General features: G+C 58.5%; 1 protein-coding gene across 11 annotated transcripts in view; it reads right to left on the reverse strand.

Annotated features, from left to right (window-relative positions):
• The window catches only part of KCNQ1 (potassium voltage-gated channel subfamily Q member 1), a 321,222-nt gene that overhangs the window by 213,969 nt on the left and 92,859 nt on the right, over positions 1 to 14,394 (reverse strand). For all 11 annotated transcript variants that reach the window (XM_023240184.2, XM_011287088.4, XM_045039717.1 and 8 more), the window contains exons 9-10: positions 13,049 to 13,171; positions 12,050 to 12,194 (exon numbers count right to left, since the gene is read on the reverse strand). In XM_023240184.2, coding sequence (XP_023095952.2) covers positions 12,050 to 12,194; positions 13,049 to 13,171 — 268 coding nt within the window. The remainder of the gene's footprint in view (positions 1 to 12,049; positions 12,195 to 13,048; positions 13,172 to 14,394) is intronic.

The raw sequence follows: 14,394 nt of genomic DNA on the forward strand, positions 1-14,394 counted from the left end.
CTAGCCCCGCGTCGGGCTCTGTGCGGATGGCTCGGAGCCTGGAGCTTCTTCACATCCTGTGTCTCCCTCTCTCTCTCTGCCGCTCCCCAGCTCACTCTCTCTCTGTTTCTCTCAAAAATAAACATTTAAAAATAAAATAAAACAAAACAAAACAAAACAAAATAAAATAAAATAAAAAGTTAAACTATCGGGGCATCTGGGTGGCTCAGTTGGTTGAGTGTCTAACTTCAGCTCAGGTCATGATCTCACAGTTTGTGAGTTCGAACCCCGCGTCGGGCTCTGTGCTGACAGCTCGGAGCCTGGAGTCTGCTTCAGAGTCTGTGCCTCCCCCTCTCTCTCTGCCCCTCCCCCGCTCATGCTCTGTCTTTCTCTGTCTCTAAAAATAAACATAAAAAATGCTAAAAAAAAATGTGAGCATGTCCCAAGGACACAGAAGCCAGCTTGAAAAGGCTTCTGTTGGCCAAATCTGGGACAATTTGAATATCAAAATAATTAAGGACACTAAAGAATTATAATAAAAAAATCCATGAGCCCATGCATATAGATAATAAGTCCCAGAAACAGACAGATGGGGGAGAAGGGAGGTTTTCCCACAGAACGACCCGGAGATGTCTTCTCTTGGAATAAATACCATTCTGGCTGGAAGGCAGCTCCTAGTACTTCTGTGGGAGGTGTGCTAGAGCTGAGAGGGCATCAGCCACCATAATCAAGACGGTTCCAGAAAATCTCTGCATCTGAGAGACGTTTTAAAATAGGGAACAGGAAGGGCGCCTGGGTGGCTCAGTCGGTTAAGCGACCGGCTTCGGCTCAGGTCATGATCTCACGGTCCGTGGGTTTGAGCCCCATGTTGGGCTCTGTGCTGACAGCTCAGAGCCTGGAGCCTGCTTCGGGTTCTGTGTCACCCTTTCTGCCCCTTCCCTGCTTGCACTCTGTCTGTCTCAAAAATAAAATAAACATTAAAAAAAAAACTTAAAATAAGGGACCAGATGTGCTCATGGCCTTGCACGATTTCCCTGTCGCTTATCGGTTACAAAGCAAAGTAGGACAAGTCTTCGGCGGGTGATTAAAGTCACACCCCATTTCGGGGCAGAGAGAATCAAATGTCCCGGGGTGGGTCACCCCAAGAAGGACACCATGTCGCTGATGGAATGTTCCAGCTGGAAGCCACAACCTGAATCTAACTACAAGGGAAACATCCTGCAAATCCCCAAGAAGTGGCAGGACTGTGGCCCGCAGAAACGCGAACGCCGTAAAAGGCGGAAACTGGAAATGTTCCAGGTTCAAGAAGGCTCCGGAGACAGGACAGCTGATGGCAACGTTCACCGCGAGCAGCTATGAAAGGGCAGGGTCACGTCCACTGGCACAACGGAACGCAGGTGGGTTTGGAGAGAGGGCTGGACCCACGTTTCACGTGCAGGGCGCTGTAAGAGGGGGGCTTTTGTTTTTAGGAAAAACACGGCAAACATTTCGGGGCCACGGTCTCCAGAGTGGGCAGCTTACTGCCAAAGGACTCAGAGAACCAGGTACATCAACATCCCTACAGAAAGGGGTACGAACGGTAGCACGGACGCGGCAAAATGAACCCTGAGGTATCCCCTTGGCCTGGTGGTCTTCAACTGGAAGCGATTTTGCCCAGGGGAGACCTTTCTCTGGTCACCACGCTGGCCCCAGAAGAGGCCAGGGAAGCTGAGCCCTCGACAAAGCACGGTCTGGCCCCCGATGTCGCCAGTGCTGCAGGGGAGAAAACATGCTTCGCTCGGCTGACAAGACAGAGCCCCGCCCGGGTGGCCGGTGATAGCCCGCAGGGGTGCCAGGAAGGGAGCCCTCGAAAGTGACCCGGCAACGCCCACGATGTTAATAATGCACCTGATCCTGAGTCAGGGGCTGAACTGAGTCCCTGCAACTCACACACTAGCACTGTCGACCCCAGCACCTCAGACGTTTGGAGAAGGGCCTTAAAGAGGTCAGTTCCGACAAGGCTGCTGGTGCGGATCCCACTGCACTATGGCGGGTGTCCCTCTACAGGAAATTTGGACAAACGGGGACGCAGAGGAAGGACAGGGGGAGGACGTGGCGAGAAGGTGGCCGTCGGCAAGCCCTGGAAAGACGACAGCGTGACCCGAAACCTTTCCGCCTCCAGGATGGGCGAGATGCATTTCTGTTGCCCAAGCCACCCAGTCTGCAGTCTTTTGTTATGGAAGTTTCTAGCAAACTAATACATCCTGGAACGAAGGAGAGACTTCAGGCTGCAGGCTGAATGCCCCAGCAAGGAGGTGCACCGTGTGCAGCTGAGCGGGAAAGGCGAGACAGCATGTGGGACGTGATCCCGTGAGTTCGGAAATCCGTGACGAGCCCGTTTACAGCACGAGCCCTGGGAGGGCAATATAACCTTAAAAGAAAAACCAGCCCCAGGATCTGTGGGGTGAGAAGCTGGGTGGAGAGTCAGTGGGCGCCCGGGAGAGGGGTTCCGGGTGGGAGGCCAGAGGCACCAGGAAGCTGGCCACACACAGGCCCGGGGCGGGTGGCGGGGTGGGGCACTCGCGTGTTCTAACTCGCTTGGTCAACACAACAACCCCGCAAGGGTCCCCATTTCGCAGATTCAGAAACCGAGGCTGGGAGAAGGCAGTGGCCTGCCCAGGGCCACCCAAGAGAAAATGGCAGAACTTCCTTCGGCCCCAGGAAGGCTGGCCGTCAGGTTGTACTCAGAGCCACTCCCCGAATCTGCCGCTCGACTTTGAAGGACAAAACTGTAAAGGAAGGATTAATCTTTCTGCCGTGGAATTTGGCACTGGATTTAAAAATAATGCTAGGGGCGCCCGGGTGGCTCAGTGGGTTAAGCATCCGACTCTTGACTTCAGCTCAGGTCATGACCTCACGGTTTGTGAGTCTGAGCCCCACACGGGGCCCTGTGCTGATGGAACGGAGCCGGCTTGGGAGCCTCTCTCTCTCTGCCCCTCCCCTGCTCATGCTATCGCTTTCAAAATAAATAAACTTAAAAAACCGTAGTGATAATAAGGAAAGGTGGGGCAGATCTGAACGATGCTATGGACACATCCACGCGCGTGTGCGCAATCCATCGCAACGTACGTGTCATCTGTCTGAGCACACAAATAAAACCCTGTTTTACAAACAGAGCATATAACCTTAACAAGTCCAAGGAACATTTACAAAAGCAATGCTTTTATGTTTGCCCTTGGACACAAAGAGAATCTTCACTTAGTAAAAGCAAATACTTTGCAGCCCACGTCCTCTCACTGTAAGGCTGCTGAGTTAGAAATAACAGAGATAAAACGTGTTCTGCTTCAAAAGCAGGAAAACATTTCTTTAGACCAAAGAGAAAGCCAAAACGTAAAGGCGACCAAGAACGCGACGAAAAGGAACGCGTTTCACAGTAAGATCTACGTCACAGCTAACGCTGCCATCGGAGGAAAATATACGTAACTTCTAAAACGCCTCGTAGAAGAGAGACTTTAGAGACACCGGGTGCGAGTCTCACTCAAGTTTTTAAAAAAGCGAATCATCAGGAAGAGGGGATACATAGATATAGAAGCCCAAGTTGGGGAACTAGAAAACAAAAACAGTGAGGTGGTAGTTTTCGGCTAAGAAAGTAAATATTATATATTATATATTTTAAATATTATATTATTCTTATAAAGATTAATAACATAATAGAATATAAATAATACATGTTATAAATATATGATACATGCTATTATGTATAAATATGTATAATATACATGATGTATGACAAATATGTTAAATATATCATTAAATATTATATACATAATATATATTATATGTTATATATGTTATATATGTACATAAAGCAGATAAAGGTCTCATGAGCTTAGAGGGAAAAGAGGCAAAACTCAAAGCTCAGGCAAGGAACAAAGAGCTGACAGAGACAGAACTCAACTCACTAGAAGTAACTCGCCACCAAGAGGCAACATAATTGAAACCCTTGAGGATTAAAGAGCAATGAATAAATTACCTCTAAAGAGGCAGCACATTTATTTAGAACAAATTACCATAAAGCAGACTTTTAAAAAGAAATTAAAGATCTCCTTGAGCACACGTACCAGCCCAGATGGTTTTACAACTCCGCTGCGCTGCTGAGCCCCCGGAGAAGGGGACTCCGGCGCTGTTTTCCGACGGGCGGGGGACGCGCGACAAGGTGGGCGGGTCTCCCCGGTGCAGACACTGCGTCCGCGCAGACGTGGTGGCAGACGGCCTCCCCTTCTGAGCCTGAGGTACAGTCGCCTCCGCGGTCAGCCGTCGGGGGAGGGGGGCACGCCGCGGACACGTCTCACGGGTTCGACGCGCACACCGTGCTTCCCGTAAGCGGGTGTCCACCCGCGGGTGTAGACGGTTGGCTACCTTTTGCCCGTTAGCGACCACAGAAAGGAGCATCCTGACAACGGGTCATCTTGCAGACGTGCAACGCAAGTGCGGAATACATTTCTGGAAGGGTTCGAGGGCGTACACGTCTCGAATTTTCACGGCAGTGGCCGTTTTTGTCTCCGTAGAGCCTCTATCCGTTTATCCGCCCAACGGGGTGACTCAGCTTGAGGGTCCGCGCGTGCCTGGCCCACGAGGCTCCTCACTCTCCAAAGGCTCGATAGATGAATACAGCTCCCGTCACATCAATTTGCGTTTCTGCGATCGCCACTGAGGTTACTGGCATCTGTTCATTGGTAAGAATCTCGGGATCCCTTTTCTTCAGACCTGTTTTTATAGCTTTTATGCTTTCGTCTTCACGACCCACAGAGCTCCCTGGTATCTGGGTGAAATTAGCCCCACGTGCACAATGTGAGCCGCAACTATTTTCTCCAGATCATCATCGAAGAAATGGTTTTGGATTTTGTTTTTGCTCTGCACCACATTTTTATTTTACGTTTTCACTGAGGCGTGCCGGACACACAACAAAGCGGCCGTGTTTAGAGCGGGCCGCTCGGTGACTTTTGACACGCGACAACGTCATCACAGTCGAGATCGTGAACACACCCATCGGCCCCAGGCCTCCCTGTGCCCTTGTCCTCCTCCCAACCCAATCGTGCCCACGCACACCTGCTGGCCTCGTGGTCCCAGACCAGTCTGCCCTTCCCGGGCCTTCACACAGACAGAATAAGCAACACGTACTCTTTCCTTTTCTTCCTCTCTTTCTCTTTCTCTCTCCCTGCCCCCCCTTCCCTTGCCCTTCCTTCCTTCCTTCCTTCCTTCCTTCCTTCCTTCCTTCCTTCCTTCCTTCCTTCCTTCCTTCCTTCCTTCCTTCCTTCCTTCCTTCCTTCCTTCCTTCCTTCCTTCCTTCCTTCCTTCCTTCCTTCCTTCCTTCCTTCCTTCCTTCCTTCCTCCTTCCTTCCTTCCTTCTTCCTTCCTTCCTTCTTTCCTTCCTTCCTTCCTTCCTTCCTTCCTTCTTTCCTTCCTTCCTTCCTTCCTTCCTTCCTTCCTTCCTTCCTTCCTTCCTTCCTTCCCTTCCTTCCTTCCTTCCTTCCTTCCTTCCTTCCTTCCTTCCTTCCTTCCTTCCTCCTTCCTTCCTTCTTTCCTTCCTTCCTCCTTCCTTCCTTCCTCCTTCCTTCCTCCTTTCCTTCCTCCTTCCTTCCTTCCTCCTTCCTTCCTTCCTCCCTCCTTCCTTCCTTCCTTCCTTCCTTCCTCTTTCCCCCTTCCTTCCTTCCTCCTTCCTTCCTTCCTTCCTTCCTTCCTTCCTTCCTTCCTTCCCTTCCTTCCTTCCTTCCTTCCTTCCTTCCTTCCTTCCCCTTCCTTCCTTCCTCCTTCCTTCCTTCCTCCTTCCTTCCTTCCTTCCTTCCTTCCTTCCTTCTTTCCTTCCTTCCTTCTTTCCTTCCTTCCTTCCTTCCTTCCTTCTCCTTCCTTCCTTCCCCTTCCTTCCTTCCTTCCTTCCTTCCTTCCTCCTTCCTTCCTTCCTTCCTTCCTTCCTCCTTCCTTCCTTCCTTCCTTCCTTCCTTCCTTCCTTCCTTCCTTCCTTCCTTCCTTCCTTCCTTCCTTCCTTCCTTCCTTCCTTCCTTCCTTCCTTCCTTCCTTCCTTCCTTCCTCCTTCCTTCCTTCCTTCCTTCCTCCTTCCTTCCTTCCTCCTTCCTTCCTTCCTCCTTCCTTCCTTCCCCTTCCTTCCTTCCTTCCTTCCTTCCTTCCTCCTTCCTTCCTTCCTCCTTCCTTCCTTCCCCTTCCTTCCTTCCTTCCTTCCTTCCTTCCTTCCTCCTTCCTTCCTTCCTCCTTCCTTCCTTCCCCTTCCTTCCTTCCTCCTTCCTTCCTTCCTCCTTCCTTCCTTCCTTCCCCTTCCTTCCTTCCTTCCTTCCTTCCTCCTTCCTTCCTTCCTTCCTTCTTTCCTTCCTTCCTTCCTTCCTTCCCCTTCCTTCCTTCCTTCCTTCCTTCCTTCCTTCCTCCTTCCTTCCTTCCTTCTTTCCTTCCTTCCTTCCCCTTCCTTCCTTCCTTCTTTCCTTCCTTCCTTCCTTCCTTCCTCCCTCCCTCCCTCCTTCCTTCCTTCCTTCTTTCCTTCCTTCCTTCCTCCTTCCTTCCTTCTTTCCTTCCTTCCTTCCTTCCTACCCTCCTTCCTTCCTTCCTTCCTTCCTTCCTTCCTCCTTCCTTCCTTCCTTCTTTCCTTCCTTCCTCCTTCCTTCCTTCCTTCCTTCCTTCCTTCCTTCCTCCTTCCTTCCTTCCTTCTTTCCTTCCTTCCTTCCTCCTTCCTTCCTTCTTTCCTTCCTTCCTTCCTTCCTACCCTCCTTCCTTCCTTCCTTCCTTCCTTCCTCCCTTCCTCCCTTCCTCCCTTCCTCCCTTCCTCCCTTCCCCTTCCTTCCTTCCTTCCTTCCTTCCTTCCTTCCTTCCTTCCTTCCAGTCTGGCTTCTTTCACTCACCATCATTATTCTGGCATTTATCCAGGCCTGTGTGTACACTCATGGCTCGTTCTTTCTGATTTCTGAGGACTACTTCACTGTGTGGGCTAAATAAACCACGAGGGGTATCTGCACTGTTTCCAGTTTTCAGAAAACACGACGACGGTGATATTCCACGTCCAAGCGTCCGTATACACGTCTGCTCTCTGTTCTTTTTCCTCCTGGATGCTCATTCAGGAACGGAATGGCCGGATAATACGGCAGGTGCACACAGAATGTTCTCAGAAACTCGCAGCCTGTTCTCTAGAGCAGCTGTGCCGTTCGAGTGTCCAGCGGGAGCGCGTGAAGGGCTCGGTGCCCGCGTCCTGGGCAGCACTCGTGTGAGTGATGGAAGCTTCCCTCGTGAAACCACGACACGCGGTAAAACGTTCTTAATTTTAGCCAACATAATTGCGTAGTAACATCTCATTGTGGTTTTAGTTTGCGTTTCCCTAATAACTGATGGTGCTGAATATAGCCTCACGTGCTTATCTGTACATCTTCTTGGGTGAATGTTCAAACCTGGCCTGCTTTTCATATAAATCTTTAAATTTTTTTAGATGGTTTATTTATTTATTTTGAGAGACAGAGCGTGAGTGGCAGAGGGGCAGACAGAGAGGGAGACACAGAATCCGAAGCGGGCTCCAGGCTCCGAGCCGTCAGCACAGGGCCCGACGCGGGGCTCGAACTCATCAACCGCGAGATCGTGACCTGAGCTGACGTCGGACGCTCCACCGACTGAGCCACCCAGGCGCCCCAGGATGCCATGTTTTCGATGTTACCGTAAATGCTGTCGACCTCAGATTACGGGCTGCCGGAACACAGATGTAGACGTGACGTTTGAGTGTTGACCCGGCTCCACTCACGTGCTCCTTCCCAGCCTGGGCACCCGGGGTTTCCGCCTCTGGACCGTCCGCCTGGGATTTCTGCTTCTGGACCGTCCTGCAGGCTAGAACCTCCAGGCTGAGGCGGAGCAGAACCGATAAGAGCAGGCGTCCTCGCCAAGATCCCGACTGCAGGGGACAGCAGCCCGTCTTTCCACGCTGCGTGTGTCAGCTGCAGCTGACTCGGGGTGGTCTTTCCCGAGACCCTCCCTCTCTTCTATCGACAGAGAGCCATCATAACGAATGGCCAACCCGAACCCCGGTGCAGGGGCCAGGAGGGGGCCCCAAACGAGGACCTTCTCTGGACCCAGGTGAGGCCGCCCCGGAAGCCACAGAAGCCCGGTGCCCGGCCTCATCCTCAGGCTCACAAGGACAGCGCCCAGAGTAACCTGGGGACTCATTACGGACACGCCCCCCGGGCCTCCCTGCACACCCTGCGACCTGAAATCTCAGTGGGGGCAGCCCAGGTCTGTGTTAAAACTCTCCTCGTGATTCGAGGGACCCCCCAGGGAAGCTCCAACCCAGAGTGTCACCGTCCAGCCCTCTGCCGTTGAGGAGCTCAGGGCTTCCCTTGCTGGGGACACTCTGTCACCAGGACGAGGACCTGGATTTCGGCAACGAGTAGACCTGGTTTCGTCAGAGGCCTCTCTCTACGAACTCCCAAACGAGCTCGCTGGAATGAGCAAACGTCTCCTATGGGCTCCACGGGGGGCGTCCCCAAGGGCCAGGAGTGAAGCCGCCTCTGGAACGGCGGCCGTGTGTGGGCAGCACGGCGTCCGCTCACGCCAGGAGCCACGGTGTGGACTGGATGAGGGATGGGGGGAGGGTGCACTCAAATCACACGCACAAAGCGAGACAGAAGCCAGCGAACCAGCCCGCGCACTGGCAAATGCGGAGAAAAAACAAAATTCGTTGGTGTGGCCTGTTTTCTCGGAATAAAAGTAAAAAGCCTCCCCCTGATATGTGGGGGCAGGCTCATTCTGACAAGAGGCTGGGTTTGCATTGACCCCTCACGGTCGTCTAGAAAACCTCGTGCCTATAAACCCGCACCACAAACGTTCTACACAGGTTCACGGGGTCACCCTGCGCAAGGGACAGCTTCTCCAGAGAGGCGTCCCCTCAACAGGGTGCACGGGGGGGCCCCATGAGAAGGAGCCCACGCTTACAGACCCAAGGGGAAACAAGCCGTCGTGAGAAAAAGTTGGGGGAGCCACAGGGAGCAGAGTTAGACTCTCCGAGAACCGCGGATGGTGACGTGACGTCACCCTGGTGACGGAATGAGTGTGTTCAAATGACTCGGAAATTCCAAGTTGTAAGTCATGAGGAAGACACAGGCCAAGCAGATGACGCCCTCACCCGCGGAGGCGCAGAAGTAACGGAAACTAACATCTCGGCGGGTGGATTAACCCGTGGGTTAGACACAGCGGCACAGTTAGCAAACTGGAAGGAAGCTGCTAGAATGCAGTGCAGGGAGACTGAGCAGGAAAATACCAGAGACGGCCCGGGAGGCCAGGACGCGGGGGTCAGGCAGGCGTTTCGGGGGCAGGTCAGAGCATTTAGGGGAGGCGGTAACCTGTGACGGGACCGTGCTAACTTTCCACACCGAATGAAAGACACAAACCCGCAGGTTTGTCACAGCAGCAAACCACAGCGGGACGAACAGAGATAATGCACCGCCCTGGGTCACCGTCCTGGAACTACCCAGCACCGACGTCCAAGGGAAGGCCCTCGAAGTCTCCAGAGGGGGCCGGGCCACTCCCGAGGGCGGCCGCACAGCTGGACAACGCGCCTGCCGAGCGTTCACAGAGAATACGTATCTCAACCCGGAACCTTCCCCCAGCTAGACCCCCATCCGACAGCAAAGTCGGAACACGGAGGCTCGGGGCAAAGACCGGGTTGACCCCCAACAGACCGTCACTGAAGGAACCGCCGGAGGGCCTTCAGGAAGAAGGATGTTAAACCCCGAGACGGAATCCAGCAGATCTGTTGGTAAATATCGGCAAGTGTCCATGAACCCAACAAGCGACGGATTCAGGGGATTCACAAGGCAAGACACGGGGCAGGGGCGGCATGTGAGGGGGTGGGGTGGGATCTGGGGCACATAGTCCTGTGAGGGCCGCCACCCGAGGGGAGGGCGACAGGCCAGGCCCGGCGGGTGGGGCCGCAGACTGCGTCCCCCGAATTGGGCTCGTGAGCGGCAGGCCCCACGCAGGCTGGGGACTCGGTCGGCTCTGACCACCTTGAGACGGAAGTGAGGGTGCCCCCAGCGCCTCACGGCCCGCCTGCCCTCAGGGGTCGCCCCCAGGCTGCCCGGGTCTACGGGAGCTCCTCCCGCTGGCCTTGACTCCTCTGACCCCCAGCCCCACAGCCACCACGTCACTCCAGGCGCTGGCCTGGCCCGAGGCTTGTCCTGCCCTGTCCCCATCCGTGCCATTCCTGGGCGCGCCTCAGAGGGCACAGGGCTGCCCGCAGCCACGCCTGCCCCGTGGGCTCCCAGCGCCCGTCCGACACCCGCAGGCTCCTGGGCACCGCTCCCGTCTTAGGAAGGAGGGTCGGCACGGCAGGAGCCCACGTGGGCCTCTCCACAGGAGAGGTGTGCAGGTCCACACCTGAGGTGTGCAGGTGGCGGGCCCGGGGCGGGGGTGGGGGGTGACGACGTGATCCCACCCGGAAGCGCGACTGTTCCCCCCACGGCAACTCCATCACAGCCGCTGATCCTTCCTTCCCCTCCCCGGCCAGCTGTACTCAGCATTAACACCACCTCCTCCAGGAAGCCCGCGGGCCCAACCAGGCCGAGCCGGGTGCTCGTGCCCCAGACGCCCGCACGTCTTCCTCCCTGATGCCAAGGCCCGCCTCGCCCCGGGGCCTCACCCTCACGCGCACGGAGCAGGGTCCTGACGACCAGGACAGCGTGAGCAGCCGGGGGCTGGAACCTGCACGAGAAACGCGGACGGGAGCCTGGAGGGCGGGGTGTGCAGGGGTGCGGCACGAGGCTCGGGCGCCAGGCCTCGGTGCGGCCGGTGGCGGCGGGGGGGGGGGGGTACTCAGCGTGGCTGCTTGCGCCCTGCCATGTGGGGGCTGGAGCTGCGGGCCCTGGCCGGGATGAGGCCCCCTCTCCCCCGACCAGGGCTCTCGAGGGCCCCGGGTACCGCCCGGAGGCTGGGGGCCACTCGGGGCCCACAGCGGAGGCCCCAGAAACACAGCGGCTCCGGGCTGGGCTGACTCGTGCTGGCGGGAAAGGAAAACTCCCTGCGAAAGCACCCCACAAAGGGCGCCTGACTGTCCCTGCACTCGTGCCTCATTAACATTCTGCAGGCGGCACTGGGTACTTAATAACAGCAAGAAGGCTGAATGGACGGTTCCACACTCAGCAAACAGCACGAGAGGCTTCTACCCACCCCGACCTGCCCATTAGCATTTGCAGAGAGCCCCCATTTGCATCGCGACAATGGTCCTGCCCCTGAATCCGGAGTTGGGGGGGCCGCCGGGCACTCGTTGGCACAATTGTTCCTTGTGCCCACTCCGGGGGGCGGCGGGGAGCGCGTCCCGGGGGCTCACCAGCGATGTGGCCAAATTCAGGCCAGAGCGGAATCCCAACCGCCTGTGACGGGGCCGTGGTGGCCCGGTGCCCGGAGGGGTGGGCGCCCCCGCCCGGTCCACCGACAGCCCCAAGGAGCAGGCAGCAGCCGCAGCCCTTTTCCGGAACACTTTCTGCCCTTCTTCCAGGGGACTGTGACCAAATGCGGGAGGAAACACCGGGGGTCAGCCGCCCGAGAACCAAGCACTTGGCGGGCCAGGCGCCCGTAAGCACAAAGGGTCAGGAACAATATACGCTTGTCCCCCTTCTGCCACGTCTGAGACAGTGACACTGCCCTCCCGACTGCCAATGTGCCAGCACGTTCTGGTGGGTGCCGGGAAGAGGTCCAAGGAGGGAGAGACCCACAGGGCGGTGACGCACGAGCAGAGGCACGCGGTGTCGAGGACAGACGCGGGCACGCAGCGCTGGCTCGGGACGCCCGGCCCCACCCACGTCCACCAAGACCGGGGGGGTCCGCACGCATGGGCCACCTCCCTTCTGCCCGGCATGGGGCGCCGGCCGCACAGCGGGACCGAGGCGGGGCCCGGCACCCACAGCCCAGAGTCCGCAACAGAGCCGGAGGAAGGGTCCCTCCGGGGTGGGGTCTGTGGGGGGAGGGCAGGGCCTTGGCGGGCAGACGCCCGGTCAGTGGGAGCTGAGCGCCCGTCCCCGTCCCCACACCGCCACCCTGGGCGAAGGCTCCTCACCAGAGCTGTCGCAGGTGTCCACGGAGAAGTGGTCTGGCCTCCGCTTCTCTGACGCGGGCTCGCACGTGATGTGGGGGACCGTGAGCGTCTTCTCTCCGGGACTCACCCCGTTGTCCTTGTCCAGTTTGAACTTCTTCTTCTTTACCTAAGACCACGAGCACTAAGCTGGCGCTTCCCGGGGGTCCTCGGCCCCAGAACCCCTTAGCAGCCCCCAAGGGCACCAGCCAGGGAGCCAGGCCTCAGGGCCAGCAGACGGAGTGCTGTGGGGGGGGGGCTCGGCACAGGCGCTGCCTGGGGGCTCGGGCTGAAGGGGCCGGCGGACGGGAAACCGGGCAGGTAAACATACAAGCGGGCACGTGGGGACTAGGGCTGTGGCCGCCGGGAGTTCCGGCACGCGGTGGGGGCCATCGGGGGGACAGCCTGGGGCCGGCAGAGGTGACGTGGAGGAGGAGGTGTGGGAGCCGGTGAGGGCGTTTGGCAAGGGAACAGCGAGTGCAGAGGCGTCAGGCAACGGGAGGCCTGGGTGCCCCCCTCAGTCCCCACACCGGCCCCATCGTGACACTCTTGCTCAGAGCCTGCCCGAGCCCCCTGCACCACGACCCGAAGACCGACTTCCCCGAGCTGGGGAGAGACCTCCGTCCTGACCGGCACCCGCTGTCCCCAGCACAGAAAGCCTGACATCAGGGCCCTCTCAAGAGCCTTGTTCCCAACCTCTGGCCAGAACCCAGCCCAGCCTGTTCCCTGGGGCGCCCCCTGTGGGCCTCCCATAGTCCTGGCCTGGGAGCACCAGCCCTACGTGGCCCCGAGCCAGGGGGACCCCCGGGTGGCAGGACCCAGCACAGGCGCCACCCCCAGGGCCCAGAGTGAGTGGCACCAGTGCCCTGATGTGGCGCCGCTGAAATGCCAGGGCCGAACCCCGGCCAGCAGCCGTGGCCCCCAGGGCCTCCCCCCCCTCCCGCTCACGAGGGATCCCTGCAGGAGGCAGGTGGGGGCTGTTACCATGACGGACTTCTTGGGCTTGGGGCTGGGGGACAGCAGGGTGTGGCTCCGGGTGGGTTTCCGGACGTAGATGTTCCAGGTGGAGGACTCGGGGTTCTCGGCCGCATAGCACCTCCACGCCGTCTGAACAAGCGCAGGGGAGACGCGGTCAGCCGCCGGGCCCGCCCGCACCCTGGCCTGCGTGCCAGCCCCCCCACCTCCCGGGGCTGCTCCTGCGCCAGGCGGCTCACGGCCTAACCCACGGGCCGGTACCCACGGCTTGGGTGCCACGGAGGCCCCACCCGCAGACGCAGACACCCTTCGGCTGCCTCTCCCCGGGGCACGCACAGCGGGTGCAGGGACGGACACAGACACTGAGGACACCCGGGGCCTGTGGGACACGAGGCAGGGGGCGTGGGGGGGCGGGCCCCTCCCAGAGGCCCACATATGGGGTCCCGGAGCCCGGGCACGGCCTGCCGCCGTGGGGAGCCCTGGACCCGCATCCTAGAGAGATGCCCGTGGCGACCACCACACAGGAACGACCGAGGAGGGGACACCACTGCACGGGATCTGAGTGGAGGACACGCCGTGTCCGGGTAGGCAGCAGGGGACGGACAGCAGGGAGCAGACAGGGGAGCTGGCAGGGTTCGTGGGAGGGTTCGTGGGAGGTTCGTGGGATGGGGACCCGGACAGACACAGCAGCCCTCCCTGCCTGGGACGCTCAGGGGACGGCCACAGGCCTGGCCCCTCCACGGCCACGTGCCACCTCCGTGTCCCACCGTCCCCACAAACGTAAGGCCGCCGCCCGCTTCCCGCCCGGGTCCGGTCCGCGTTCCCTCCTCCGGGGCCCAGTCCTGCCGTGGCGGACGTGTCCGCACCCCTTGGGCTCAGCACCCGAGCCCGGGCTTCGCAGGGGTGCTCACCCCCAAGCACCGGCTCCGCCAGGACCCCGCCGCACTCCCCTCCCGCCGGCAGCCTGCCACGGCAGCCTGGGCTGGTTTTCCGGGCCTGATTTATGGTCTCCCCACAAGAAGTTGCGGGCCGTAAAACCAGGCCTGAGGGCGCCCGGCCCCTCGGCTTTATGGCTGCGGCTGCTACTTCCTTCCCGTCCAGGTCCACCGTCCAGGCCCCAGACGGTGGGTTCCGGAAGGGTCCGGAAGGGCTTCAGAGGAATGAGTGGGCGCCCCTGGCTGAGCCTGTGCAGGGGGCCCTGCCCGGGGCGGATGGCGAAGGAGACCAGGGTCCCGGGGGGACCCCGGGACCGTCCCTGAGGGGCATGCGGCACTGGGTGTGGCTGTCCCGCTGGGCAGAGGGCCCCACGTGTACGTCTGGACACCTACAGGGCCTGTGCCCCAGGACCCCCGCCC

This window comes from Felis catus, chromosome D1 (genome assembly GCF_018350175.1).
Source record: "Felis catus isolate Fca126 chromosome D1, F.catus_Fca126_mat1.0, whole genome shotgun sequence".
In the NCBI taxonomy this organism is placed as follows: domain Eukaryota; kingdom Metazoa; phylum Chordata; class Mammalia; order Carnivora; family Felidae; genus Felis; species Felis catus.